General features: G+C 42.7%; 1 protein-coding gene across 10 annotated transcripts in view; it reads right to left on the minus strand.

The window, feature by feature from the left end:
* The window catches only part of ST3GAL3 (ST3 beta-galactoside alpha-2,3-sialyltransferase 3), a 214,608-nt gene that overhangs the window by 99,072 nt on the left and 101,484 nt on the right, over window positions 1-14,052 (minus strand). For all 10 annotated transcript variants that reach the window (XM_006044555.4, XM_006044554.4, XM_006044549.4 and 7 more), the window contains one exon: window positions 3,950-3,992. In XM_006044555.4, coding sequence (XP_006044617.1) covers window positions 3,950-3,992 — 43 coding nt within the window. The remainder of the gene's footprint in view (window positions 1-3,949; window positions 3,993-14,052) is intronic.

The raw sequence follows: 14,052 nt of genomic DNA on the forward strand, positions 1-14,052 counted from the left end.
GAAAACGAAGATCATGGCATCTGGTCCCATCACTTCATGGGAAATAGATGGGGAAACAGTGGAAACAGTGTCAGACTTTATTTTGGGGGGCTTCAAAATCACTGCAGATGGTGACTGCAGCCATGAAATAAAAAGACGCTTACTCCTTGGAAGGAAAGTTATGACCAACCTAGATAGCATATTCAAAAGCAGAGACATTACTTTGCCAACAAAGGTCTGTCTAGTCAAGGCTATGGTTTTTCTGTGGTCATGTATGGATGTGAGAGTTGGACTGTGAAGAAAGCTGAGCTACGAAGAATTGATGCTTTTGAACTGTGGTGTTGGAGAAGACTCTTGAGAGTCCCTTGGACTGCAAGGAGATCCAACCAGTCCATTCTAAAGGAAATCAGTCCTGGGTGTTCATTGGAAGGACTGATGCTGAGGCTGAAATTCCAATACTTTGGCCACCTCATGCGAAGAGTTGACTCATTAGAAAAGACTCTGATGCTGGGAGGGATTGGGGGCAGGAGGAGAAGGGGACAACAGAGGATGAGATGGCTGGATGGCATCATCGACTCGATGGACATGACTTTGAGTGAACTCCAGGAGTTGGTGATGGACAGGGAGGCCTGGCATGCTGCGATTCATGGGGTTGCAAAGAGTCGGACACGACTGAGTGACTGAACTGAACTGAACCTGCTGCTAAATACATCTACTGAGGTTTTAATTTTGGTCACTGTATTTTTCAATTCTGTCTTTCTAATCTAATACTTTGCTTTTTATAGTTCCTATTACATGTATGAATGCTTGTGCTCAATTGCTCAGTCATGTCCAGATCTTTCCAACCCCATGGACTGTAGCCTCCCAGGCTCCTCCATGTATGGAATTTTTCCAGGTAAGAATATTGGAGCAGGTTGCCATTTCCTTCTCCAAGGGATTGTCCCAACCCAGGGATCGAACCTGCTGTCTTATGTCTCTGGCATTGGCAGGCAGATTCTTTACCATTGCACCACCTGGGAAGCCCCTATTACATGTATAGTTCAATCTTATCTTTATTTCCTTAAATACAGAGTATGTAATTACTTTATAAACTGTGTCTGATAACTCCAGTTTCGGAAGTCTTTGCGGGTCCTCCTCTGTCGTCTGTAGTTGTTCATGGTTCTCTCTAAAGAAGTGTTATTTCCTTGTGTGCTTAGTTATTTTTTCCTGTGAGCAGTTCATTTCCTTGAAAAGTTATTCATGAGAAATTCATGTATTCCTGCAGAGAGGAATTGCATTTGCTTTTATCATGCTTGGAGGCATGGCCAGTCTGGAGTACCTTAGACAGAGTTCACAGCTTGAAGTTCTGTGGACCAACTGAGTATGAGAGCCCAGGCTGTGAATATCAACTGTTTCCTCTTTATTGACTTATTGCCCTAATCCACTTAGAGCTCTGGCAGCCTCTCCTGCAGTCCTGGCTTAGGGGTACAGTTTTAGTTCTAGTTTATCCTTATGTTGAATCCTTTGGCATTCCAGTTCAATGCAGAAAAGATCAAAAGATGGAAAATGTATAAGTTAGAAGACCTAGAGGTGAGAATGAGAAAGCCTACCACTTAATCAGAGTTTAAGAAGAGGAGTAGAGAGAGAGAGAATGGGGCAGAGGCAATATTTAAAGAAGATAATGGCTGAAAAATTTCCAGAACACATGAATTCTTATAGGATAGAAGCTAAATGAATCCAATCAAGATAAATAAGAAATTTCTACATTTGCATATTTACTCATAGAACTCTTTTTTATTCTTCATAAAAACCTGAGGAAATGGGTATTATTATTCATGTTTTTGATAAGGGAAAATTGTGATTCATAGAGCTAAAATGAATTATCTAAGGTTATATAATCCTAAGCAGAAGGGGTGGAATTCAAATCCAGTTCTGATCCAAGCTCAGGTCCTTTCCTATGCATCAGAAATAGAACACAACACAGCAGAGAAAGACTTCGTAAGGGGAGGTCTGGATATTTCTAAGGAATTACCTCTGAAAACCAGAATCCTTAACCTGGAAACTTCTCCCTGGAACAGATAAAAACCTTTCCCATGTGTCTGTGTTTTGTTCTGAAGATAACGTTGGATTAGAAAGGCCTTTTCAGTACGAGGCAGGAAAGCTGGAGCTTGTACCTTGACCTCTGAGGTAAATCTAATGAAGCCAAGCCAATTCCCCAGGCTAAAGACCAAGTTGACTCAAATGGTTTATAGAACCGGCCTGGTACACAAAAGGAAGCTGTACAAGAGCCTACCACGTACCACCCAACTGTCAGAACAGCAGGCCAAGCGTCCTCCGACTCCCCCTTCTCACACTGCTGAAGACAGCTTAAACACTATAGTTAACATGTCCTGGATACCACGTCTTTTGTTCATCAGTGTGATGTGACTTGGTAAATTACTACATCTCTTCCGTTCTGAGGGCATTTCACTTGCTTATAGCTTATGCTTGATTTGTTTTTTGCCCAGAGCACTAAATTAAGGATTTTCTAAGGGTGAAGCCTGTGGATTTCTAGCATTATCAAGCCCCATTCCCTGGATGGCAACATGCGGCTGACAACTGTACCCTAGCCTGGTAGACGGAACAGACCACGCTTCCCTTGTGGCTGCCTCCATGATGTATAAAAGCTGGCAGAGCTGCAGCACCTGAACTCACGGTGTGAGGCACCAGAGCCAAGAGGCCAGATGCCAGGAAAAGGGGCTACATGCCAGACCATTGAGTGGGAAAGCCAAATAGCCCTGGGCTGGTGTCTTGCATGTGGGTGCAGCCGTCACCATCAGAAGCAGCTGTGGTCAAGGCCTCAAGCAGGAGAGGAAAGAAAGGAGACTCAATTCTGATCTTTCTCATCTGTCTGGTACAGAACAGGGGCAAGGGTGTATGAAGATGGCTAACCACAGCAAGGAGCCACAGACAGTTCTGCAACATTTTACTGCACACCGGCCATGTGAGGGGTTCCTGGACAGGGCATGAACAGAGGGGTACAGCCCAGTCTCCAGGCAGCCAGTCTAATGAGGGAGGCACACAGGCACCTGTCATCATGCAGCCATGCAGCCAGCCATGCAGCCATGTGTTCAGTGTTGACTTAGCACCTAACAACCATATGCCGGCGCTGCCCCGGTGCTCAGGAGGCCGAGAGGGCCAGAACAGGGAAGGATTCTGAAAGAATGAGATACTTATTTGAAAATCCCTGTAAATTCACCATTTCTGTACAGTTCTTACAACCCTGTGAAGTCCTTGTGTTACAGGTGAAACTGAGGCTCGGAGTGGTTAAGTGGGCAGCCCTAAATCACAAAGAAAGTAAATGGCAGTCTGGGATTTGAACCAAGCATGGCCTGGCTCTGAGCCTGCACTCTTGATAAATGAATAACTATTACACTTAATTATAGTATAATGAAATGATGGGTGTCAGAGGTAGAAAATTCACAGGAAGTGGAGGAAGAGATAACTAATTCTGTATGGGAAGGAGGTGGTTCTTAAGTTTTCCTAGTGGACAAACAAGGAAAGGGGATTTGAGACATGGATAATAAACATATACAAGAATAGAGCGAAAGCCAGGATCTACCTGTTGGAGAGAGACAGGATTTAAAGCCGGGAGGAAACCTGAGCACAGAAGGCTTTGCATGCCTGGCTGCGAAGCGTCTTGAAAGCTTTGCACTGTCTCCTGCCATGGTTTAGTCAGCCTCCACTCTGCAGCTGAAGCCTTTCCTCCTTGTCCTTCAAACTCCAGTGGGGTGTGGTGGGGGGAGATGCACGCTCCTTCTGTAATCAGCTCCCTGTGCCAGCCAAATCTAAGGCCTTATATTTGCACCCACAGACTGTAACATGCTCTAAGCTTCAGCAGACAGACGGAGGACAGAGGCCCCAGGAGTGATGAGAGCTGGCCCCTTGAGGCCGGCCTCCAGCTCTCACAGATCTCCATCACAAAGTCAAGGAACTGGGTCATTCTACTCACAATTTAGAATCCAACTTCAGGAGGAAGCCCAATCGATCATATTCTGAAAGAGAAAAGTAAAGCAGAAAGTGTCACTGATGTCAAGTCATTGCAGACAGTAGCAGACTGCATTCCCCAACCGAGTCCCAGACCACCGGGGCAGACAAATGCTTCTAGATCCAAACACAAAAACCGCAAGTAAATTTAAGTCACCAAACTCTTGCTGAACGCCCGTCTTGTGAAGGACCAGGTTCAGCGCTAGGCATTTCCCAGGCCTTATGGGCCAACCACTGTTATGCTGAAATATAACTGCCTACCTGTTTAAATGTGGTACTTGAAATTGAAATTTAGTAAGCCGAAAAAATGGGCCCCTTGAAGAATTAAGAGGATCAGTAAGCAACCTCTGCTTCCTCTAAGCTCTTAGATTTATGCTGCATATACAATAGAATATTAAACAGCCATAAAAAGGAACAAAATAGTGCCATATGCAGAGAGGTGGATGGACCTAGAGATGGTCATACAGAGTGAAGGAAGTCAGAAAGAGAAAAATATGATATATTAACGCATAGATGTAGAATCTAGAAAAATGGTACGGATGATCTTCTTTGCAAAGCAGAAATAGAGACACAGACGTAGAGAACAAAAGTATGGATACCAAAGTGGGAGGTGGTGGGGTGGTGGGATGGACTGGGAGACTGGGATTCACATACATATACTACTGTGTATAAATAGATAACTAATGAGAACCTACTGTATAGCACAGGGAACTCTATCCAGTGCTTAGGGAAGGAAATCCAAAAAAGAGGGGATATATGTATACATCTGGCTGAAATTCACTTTGCTGTATAGCACAAACGGACATATTTTTAAAGCAATTATACTCCAATTTTTTAAAAAAGATTTATACTGAATCAGTCATGTTAACTCTGGGGTGAAAATATAGCAGCCAAGGGATCTTCAAATTCGCAGCAATGATTCACTCCATGACAATCATGAAGCAGTAAAAGATCTGACTTCATACAGGGTAGGAAATTTAAAATGAAATCTAAAAGCAGATTGACAATATGTTTGTAACAAATGGTAAATCATGCATATTGTACTTAATTTCTCTACATTTGCCTCATTCTAAAACAAAGTTGAAGCAGTTTTACCAAGTACAAGATTTTAAAAAGGAAAAAATCTTTTTAAAAATCTTGTAGGCCAAAGGAGAAATAAGCAAAGGAAAAAACAATAAAAAGCAGCCAGGATAGAAATACTAAAAAGTGCATGTCCTAAGGTTTTATGTGCTTGCTGGGAGAGGATTACAGACATATCCCCAAGACTTCTCACAGATAAAACTAAACACAAAGCACTGTTATAATGGTTTATAGTGTCCATAAAAGAAACCAGGAGAATCCCAGATCTTCTTAATACTAAGATTTTAGGGATGTTTCCTCTGGGTCCTCAAAGATATTTGTATAAAAAGATGATAGGGAGTGTCATATAATGGCTTGTTTTATATAGCTTTGTCAATGAGTGCTAAGTATGTGTGTGTGTCTGTGTAGAGTGGCTAAATTAAAATAAGGTGGCCTAGGAATGTATTGGGTTGACCAAAAAGTTCATTTGGGAGTTCCCATAACATCTTACAGAAAACCCAAATGACCTTTTTGGCCAACTCAATAGCTCGAAGTTGGCCTAGCTTAATCTGAGGATAAAACAGAATACCAAGTCTAAACAACTGGAAAACGCCAAGCAGCACACAGCTTTCAAAGAACTTCATCTTTAATAAGCAGTTCAGTTCAGTCGCTCGGTCATGTTCAACTCTTTCTGACCCCAGGGACTGCAGCATGCCAGGCTTCCCTGTCCATCACCAACTCCTGGAGCTTGCTCAAATTCATGCCCATTGAGTTGGTGATGCCATCCAATCATCTCATCCTTTATCATCCCCTTCTCCTCCTGCCTTCAGTCTTTCTCAGCATTAGGGTCTTTTCCAATGAGTTAGTTCTTCGCATCAGGTGGCCAAAGTATTGGAGCTTCAGCTTCAGCATCAGTCCTTCCAATGAATATTCAGGATTGATTTCCTTTACGATTGATTGATCTCCTTGCAGTCCAAGGGACTCTCAAGAGGCTTCTCTAACACCACAGCTCAAAACTATCAATTCTTCGGCGCTCAGCTTTCTTTATGGTCCAACTCTCACATCCATACATGAGCAAGGAATGGCCAAAAGAGGGAAATTACCCACACTGATAACCTGCAAGGCCAATTAAGGCCAGACTGTACACTTTCATAAGCAGCTGAGCTGCAGGGAGAGTCATTCGTCTTCTTAAAACTGAAGATGTACCAACTAGGACACACGACTCAACAGGAGACTTGCCTCCCAAGAGAATTTTGCTGTTCTTGTTCAGTGGCTAAGTCATGTCCAACTCTTTCTGATCCCATGGACTGCAAAATGCTAGGCTTTCCTGTCCTCATTCTTTTACAGAGTTTGCTCAAATTCGTGTGCATTGAATTGGTGATGCTGTCTAACTATCTCATCCTCTGTCGCCCCCTTCTGCTTTGCCTTCAGTCTTTCCCAGCATTAGGGTCTTTTCCAATGAGTCAGCTCTTTGCATCAGGTGGCCAAAGTATTGGAGCTTCAGCTTCAGCAACAGTCCTTCTAATGAATATTTAGGGTTGATTTTTTTTTTAGGATTGACTGGTTTGATCTTGCAGTCCAAGGGACTCTCAAGAGTCTTCACCAGTACCACAGTTCGAAAGCATCAGTTCTTCTGTGTTCAGCCTTCTTTATGGTCCAACTCTCACATTTGTACACGACTACTGGAAAAACCACAGCATTGATTATATGGACCTTTGTCAGCAAAGTAATGTCTCTGCTTTTTAATACACTGTCTAGGTTTGTCATAGCTTTCCTTTTTTTTTTTTTATGGTCCTCTCTGTTATTTTATTTTATTTTAAATTTAAATTTATTTATTTTAATTGGAGGCTAATTACTTTACAATATTGTATTGGTTTTGCCATACATCAACATGAATCCGCCACGGGTGTACATGTGTTCCCCATCCTGAACCCCCCTCCCACTTCCCTCCCAGTACCATCCCTCTGAGTCATCCCAGTGCACCAGCCCCAAGCATCCTGTATCCTGCATTGAACCTGGACTGGCAATTAGTTTCTTATACAATATTATACATGTTTCAATGCCATTCTCCCAAATCCTTTCAAAGAGAAAGCAGATTATTTAATTTCACGCTAGTCATCATCTGCAGTGATTTTGGAGTTCAAGAAAATAAAATCTGTCACTGCTTCCACTTTTTCCCCTCCTATTTGCCATGAAGTGATGGGACCAGATACCATGATCTTAGCTTTTTGAATGTTAAGTTTCAAGCCAGCCTTTTCACTCTCCTCTTTCACCTTCATCAAGAGGCTCTTTAGTTCCTCTTTGCTTTCTGCCATTAGAGTGGTATCATCCACATATCTGAGGTTGCTGATATTTCTCCCTGCAATCTTTCTTTTTCTTTTTTTAATTCTAAAAATACCCAGTGTGGTCATGGTACTCTGTACTGTGCTTAGGCTCAAGTTCATATTCCTTAACTCATATTCCTTGGCAGGTAAGGCTTTTCACACCTTGGTCTTTTTTTTTTTTTAATTTTTAAAATTAATTTATTTTTAATTGAAGGATAATTGCTTTACAGAATTTTGTTGTTTTCTGTCAAACATCAACATGAATCAGTCATAGGTATACATATGTCCCGTCCCTCCCTGCAATCTTGATTCTAGCTTGTGATTCATCCAGCCTAGCATTTCGCATATAAGTTAAATAAGGGTGACAATATACAACCTTGTTGTATTCCTTTCCCAATTTTGAACCAGTCAGTTATTCCATTTCCTGTTCTGTTGCTTCTTGACCTGCATACAGGTCTCTCAAGAGACAAGTAAGGTGGTCTGGTAATCCCTACTTTTTAAGAATTTTCCAGTTTGCTGTGATCCACACAGTCAAAGACTTTCAAGTAGTCAATGAAGCAGAAATAGATGTTTTTCTGGAATCCCCTTGCTTTCTCTATGATCCAGTGAATGTTGGCAATTTGATCTCTAGTTCCTCTGCCTTTTCTCTTTTTTTTTAATTAATTAATTTTAATTGGAGGCTACTTACTTTACAATATTGTAGTGGTTTTTGACATACATTGACATGAATCAGCCGCGGGTATACATGTGTTCCCCATCCTGAACCCCTCTCCCACCTCCCTCCCCATCCCATCCCTCAGGGTCATCCCAGTGCACCAGCCCTGAGTACCCTGTCTCATGCATCGAACCTGGACTGGCAATCTGTGTCACATATGATAATATACATGTTTCAATGCTATTCTCTCAAATCATCCCACCATCCCTCTGCTTTTTCTAAACTCAGCTTGTACATCTGAAGTTCTTGGTTCATGTACTGCTAGTTTGAAGGAGTTTGAAGTTAGCAGTTAGAAGTCTAGTTTGAAGGAGTTTGAGCATAACCTTAACTAGCATGGGGGCTTCCCTGGTGGTTCAGTTGGTAAAGAATCTGCCTGCAATGCAGGAGACCTGGGTTTGATTCCTGGGTCAGAAAGATCTGCTGGAGAAAGGATAGGCTACCCACTCCAGTATTCTGGCCTGGAGAATTCCTGGGTTTTTTCCTAGGTTGAAGAGTCAGACACGACTGAGCGACTTTCACTTTTTCACTTTAAATAGCATGTGAAATGAATGCATTGTATGGTAATTTGAACATTCTTTGTCACTGCCTTTCTTTGGGATTGGAATGAAAACAGACCTTTTCTACACCTGTGGCCACTGCTGAGTTTTCCAAATTTGCTGACATATTGAGTGCAGCACTTAAACAGCATCATTTTAAGGATTTGTAAATAGCTCAGCTAGAATTCCATCACCTCCTCTAGTTTTGTTTGTCATAATGCTTCCTAAGGCCCACTTGACTTCACATTCTAGGATGTCTGGCTCTAGGTGAGTGACCACACCATCATGGTTATCTGGGTCATTAAGACCATTTTGTATAGTTCTTCTGTGTATTCTTACCATTTCTTCTTCATCTCTTCTTATCAGGTCCTTACTGTTTCTGTTCTTCATCATGCCCATCCTTGCATGAACTGTTCCATTGGTATCTCCAATTTTCTTGAAGAGATCTCTAGTCTTTCCCATTCTATTGTTTTCCTCTATTTCTTTGCATTGTTCATTGAAAAAGGCCTTCTTATCTCTCCTTGCTATTCTCTGGAACTCTGCATTCAGTTGGGTATATCTTTCCCCTTCTACCTTGCTTTTCACTTCTCTTTTTTCCTCAGCTATTTGTAAGGCCTCCTCCAACAATCACTTTGCCTTCTTGCTGTTTCCTTTTTCTTTTTTCACACTTCTTTTTCTTTGGGATGATTTTGGTCACTGTCTCCTGTACAATGTTATGAATCCCTGTCCATAGTTCTTCAGGCACTCTGTCTACCAGATCTAATTATTTGAATCTATTCATCACCTCCGCTATATAATCATAGGGATTTGATTTAGGTCCTATCTGAATGGCCTAGTGGTCATTTTCTCTAATTTCTTCAACTTAAGCCTGAATGTTGCAATAAGGAGTTGATGATCTGAGGTCTTGTCTTGTTGACTGTATAGAGCTTCTCCATCTTTGGCTGCAAAGAATATAATCAATTTGATTTCAGTATTCACCATTTGGTGATATCCATGTGTAGAGTCGTCTCTTGTGTTGTTGGAAGAGGGTGTTTGCTATGACCAATGCATTCTCTTGACAATACTCTGTTAGCCTTTGCCCAGCTTCATTCTGTACTCCAAGGTCAAATTTGCCTGTTACTCCAGGAATATCTTGACTTCATTCTTTTGCATTCAAATCCCCTATGATGAAAAGGACATCTGTTTTTTTGGTGTTAGTTCTACAAGGTCTTGTAGGTCTTCATAGAACCGGTCAACTTCAGCTTCTTCAGCATCAGTGTTTGGGGCAAAAACTTGGACTACTCTTCACTTTCTGCCATTAGATGTTGATGTTGAATGGTTTGCCTTGGAAATGACCCGAGATCATCCTGTCATTTTTGAGACTGCACCCAAGTACTGCATTTCAAACTCTTCGGTTGACTGTGAGAGCTGCTCCATTTCTTCTAAAGGATTCTTACCTACAGTAGTAGATACAATGATCACCTGAATTAAATTCACCCGTTTCTGTCCATTTTTGTTCACGGATTCCTAAGTTGTCTATCTTCACTCTTGCCATCTCCTGCTTGATCATGTCCAATTTACCTTGATTCATGGCCCTAACATTCCAGGTTCCTATGCAATATTGTTCTCTACAGCAACAGACTTTACTTTCACCACCAGACACATCCACAACTGAGCATCGCTTCTGCTCTGACCCAGCTGCTTCATTCTTTCTGTATCTATTAGTAATTGCCCTCTGTTCTTCCCTAGTAGAACGTTGGACATCTTACGACCTGAGGGGCTCATCTTCCAGTGTCATATATTTTGCCTTTTCATACTGTTCATGGGGTTCTCACAAGAATACAGGAGTTGTTTGCCATTCCCTCCTCCAGTGGACCACGTTTTGTCAGAACTTTTCACTATGACCCATCTATCTTGGGTGGCCTTGCATAGCACAGCTCATGGTTTCATTGAGTTATGCAAGCCCCTTCACCACAACAAGGCTATGATCCATGAAGGGGATCCCAAGAGAAGACACCTGGGCCAGTGACAGCCTTTCCTCAAGATAATTCTGGTTTTGCTCTAATTCAGATAAATGGAAAAAAGACTCTGCTTAATATATCAGGTACTTATAAAAATCAATAAGGTTTCAATTTTAAAAATAAACTGAAAACAAAATTTCCCAAAAGAGTTAGTTTCAAAGTTGAATACTGTTTCAAAAATCTGGTTTTACCCTGCCATCAAAAAGAAAACCTTATTAATTTGCCAACACCTGTTGCTTTTTCTCCATGTGGCCATAACCTTGGGAACTATCCTGTTACTCCTTACCAGATATGCGCTAAGATACCTTCGGACAAACAGTGAATCCATGTTTTGGCTGATTCTTCCTCCAGAGAGGCCAGAGGATGTTTTCCCCTTGTCGCAAACTGAAAAGTCAGGGCCAAGTAGGAACAAAACATAAACCAGCAAGTCACATAACTTCCTTGTTGAAAGCTGAAATGTCTTCTCACCACATATTTTTGTATAGTAACCATGATTCTATTTATGGGTTATTTTCGAATGGCGTCTTAAGTTGTGTTTTACACACTCATACAGACTAATTGCACATTAAACATGTAAGAACACACTGTGCTTCTAAATAAATTATATCCCTCCTTTCCATGGCTCTTTTGGACTATCTGTTGTTTTCTCTCTTTGTTAAGAAACATAAGCACTAGAAATATTTCACATTTCGTCTGTAGTTTAAGAAAATGTAACTGCATGAGTCCAATGATGATAAATGGCAACTGACATTGGGGTTCAGGTCACAGAGCCAAGAGGGAATGGAGTCCCCCTGGTGATTCCATGCCTGTCAAACGGGACAGCCTCTCCATCTCCAGCATCTACGTCAGGCAGTAAGGCAGACCTGCCGTTGTCACATCTTCCGGGGGTTTTTAAGTCAAGAATTTGGGTCTTTTCTGGTAAAATTCCTCAGTTTGTAAATACTGGCAATAGAGTCAAGAAAAAATTAAAGATTATGAGGATCAACTGAAGTATGTCCATGGCCTGGATGCAGGCAGCAGTGTGAACTCTGTCTTACTCTGGCAGATACGTTGACTACAGAGGACATGGCCTGTATTCCCAGAATTTGTTGCAGAAAAGGATCTATGAATATGCTGGTGTGGGGTGGCTTTAGGTCCTTTCCTAAAGATCTGCCCAGCAGGCTGTTGGGCAGACAGAAATAAGAGCAGATTCCGAGAGTCCCAGGAGCTACACTAGGAGTGAATGACAAGGCTCTGGCGAATGCATTGCCCACATCAGGGACCCGCAGGGGAGAAGTCCCCAGCTGGAGGGGTCTGCAAAACATCTACAAGAGACCCCACGAGAGTCAGCTTTACACACTGGCCAGTCCAGGGAGTGCCCACACTATCTTATGTCTTCTCTGCTCATCCTCTCTCCCCCCTCCTTTCCAATTCCACAGAGGTTCAAAATCACAGCTGGCAACTGGCGTACAAGTGGAAAGAGGAGGAAAAAAGGGTGCACACCCTTCCTGGGTCAACACCACTGCTTCTAAACCCTGTGCTGGGAGGGGGGTCACTGCAGCTTTGAATGAGCTGAAAGCTATGCTATTACATAAGGCGGGCACTAATTTTGGAATTGGTGACTCAATACGACCATGGGATTTCTATTACCTCAGAGGTACTGAAAAATTCTCTGGACCTCCCACGCTGAAAACATCTTAAGGGGACACAGAGAGACCAGAGAAAGTGGCTGTGATTAACCCCTGATGTTTCCTGCATGTTCAACATACTGGTTGCACTAACTTAGGTAAATACAGCTATTCGGAGGTTTACATAACCAAAGTGTGGGAAGGGCCCGGGTGCAGGGTTTTAGAGATGACCAAAAGTGGCTGGAATGCCAGCAGACCTCCCTCAGTCAGCTTCACTCTCCCGGCTAGCTTAGTCGGGATACAAATTCTCAACTCTCTTTCCTCTTAGGAAGACTCTTGGGTTCTGTTTGGGTTCTCCTTTCCTGTGCTGTGGTCTGGAAATTCTGTCTAGGCCATTAGCTCGGGCAGTTATAGGGTTTATCTCATTTATTGCCCTTCTTTCAAAGAGCAGGGTCCTGTGCCATCTATAGTTATCTATAGTTCAGTGTCTGAAAGAACTCTTCTTTCCCATATAGTTTGTCTATTTTTGAGTTGTTTCTCCTCCTTTTTTCACTTTTCCTTATCTGGTCTAGACTTTACCATGCTTAACTGTTCAGTTTAGCCTACCCCAATGATCTTCCCATTGTACCCATACCAAATCTCTCTGCCCAACCCTTTCTCCTGAGCTCCAGACTTGGGCATCCAGGTGGCATCTCCACTTTGATACCTATAGTGACCTGAAACTCAGGCTGCCTCACAGAGTTCATTTTCACCACCTGCACACATGCATAGCCTCCTCCTGTACTACTACTACTACTAAGTCACTCCAGTCGTGTCCGACTCTGTGCGACCCCATAGATGGCAGCCCACCAGGCTCCCCCATCCCTGGGATTCTCCAGGCAAGAACGCTGGAGTGTGTTGCCATTTCCTTCTTCAATGCATGAAAGTGAAAAGTGAAAGTGAAGTTGCTCAGTCATGTTTGACTCTTCGAGACCCCATGGACTGCAGCCTCCCAGGCTCCTCCATCCATGGGATTTTTCAGGCAAGGATACTGGAGTGGGGTGCCATTGCCTTCTCCGAGCCTCCTCCTGTATCCCTGCCTTAATAAGCGGTACCACTTTTCACCCAGAATATCTCACTGTATACAAACGTGTTCCTGAAGTAGCATGTGAATTCAGCTTATACAATGGAAATGCTATTTTGAGTGCACCAACTCTTCAGGGAAAATTCACCTCTGGGGAAGCTGGCGGTAAAGCCCAGTTCTCACTGGCAGTCAACTGATGCCAAATCTGTAATAAGAATGGAAGATCCTGGGACTCTCAAGTCACCAGACACAACACATGCTGATGTGCATACACAGCTGAAGGTCCTCTCTCGCAGGTGTCAGAGTAGCGATACCACAGCTGCACAGTGAAGGAGAGATGTTTAGTCTGGTGGTTTAGGCTGCCTGCCTCAGCCAGGCTGGACAGCCCAGCATTATGAAAACCCCTAACCAAGGAGTGCACGTGTGTCCCTTGCCTGGCTCCAGGTGTGTAGTGGCATGAACGATGCAAGTCTCTGTTCTTCTCTTCCTGCCCCTGTACCAAGTCAGACTTGTGAATGCATAAAGTGCCTGTTCAAATGCTTCAAGTCTTGAAATTAACCATTAACTCTTCCATTGCCATTTCAAAGCAGTAAGTTGGTGTTCTGAACTCATATAAACTCCTAGAAGGTTCAGAAATTGGACATAGACAAAAGGAGGCCATGCACTACAGTGTGTATGTACCTAATAATGTCTCTATCGGGCAAAATTAAAAGAATTACGAGGAGAACGACACAATGGGTCTCCTGTCATCATAATGGAAAACC

This window comes from Bubalus bubalis, chromosome 6, assembly GCF_019923935.1.
Source record: "Bubalus bubalis isolate 160015118507 breed Murrah chromosome 6, NDDB_SH_1, whole genome shotgun sequence".
NCBI lineage: Eukaryota > Metazoa > Chordata > Mammalia > Artiodactyla > Bovidae > Bubalus > Bubalus bubalis.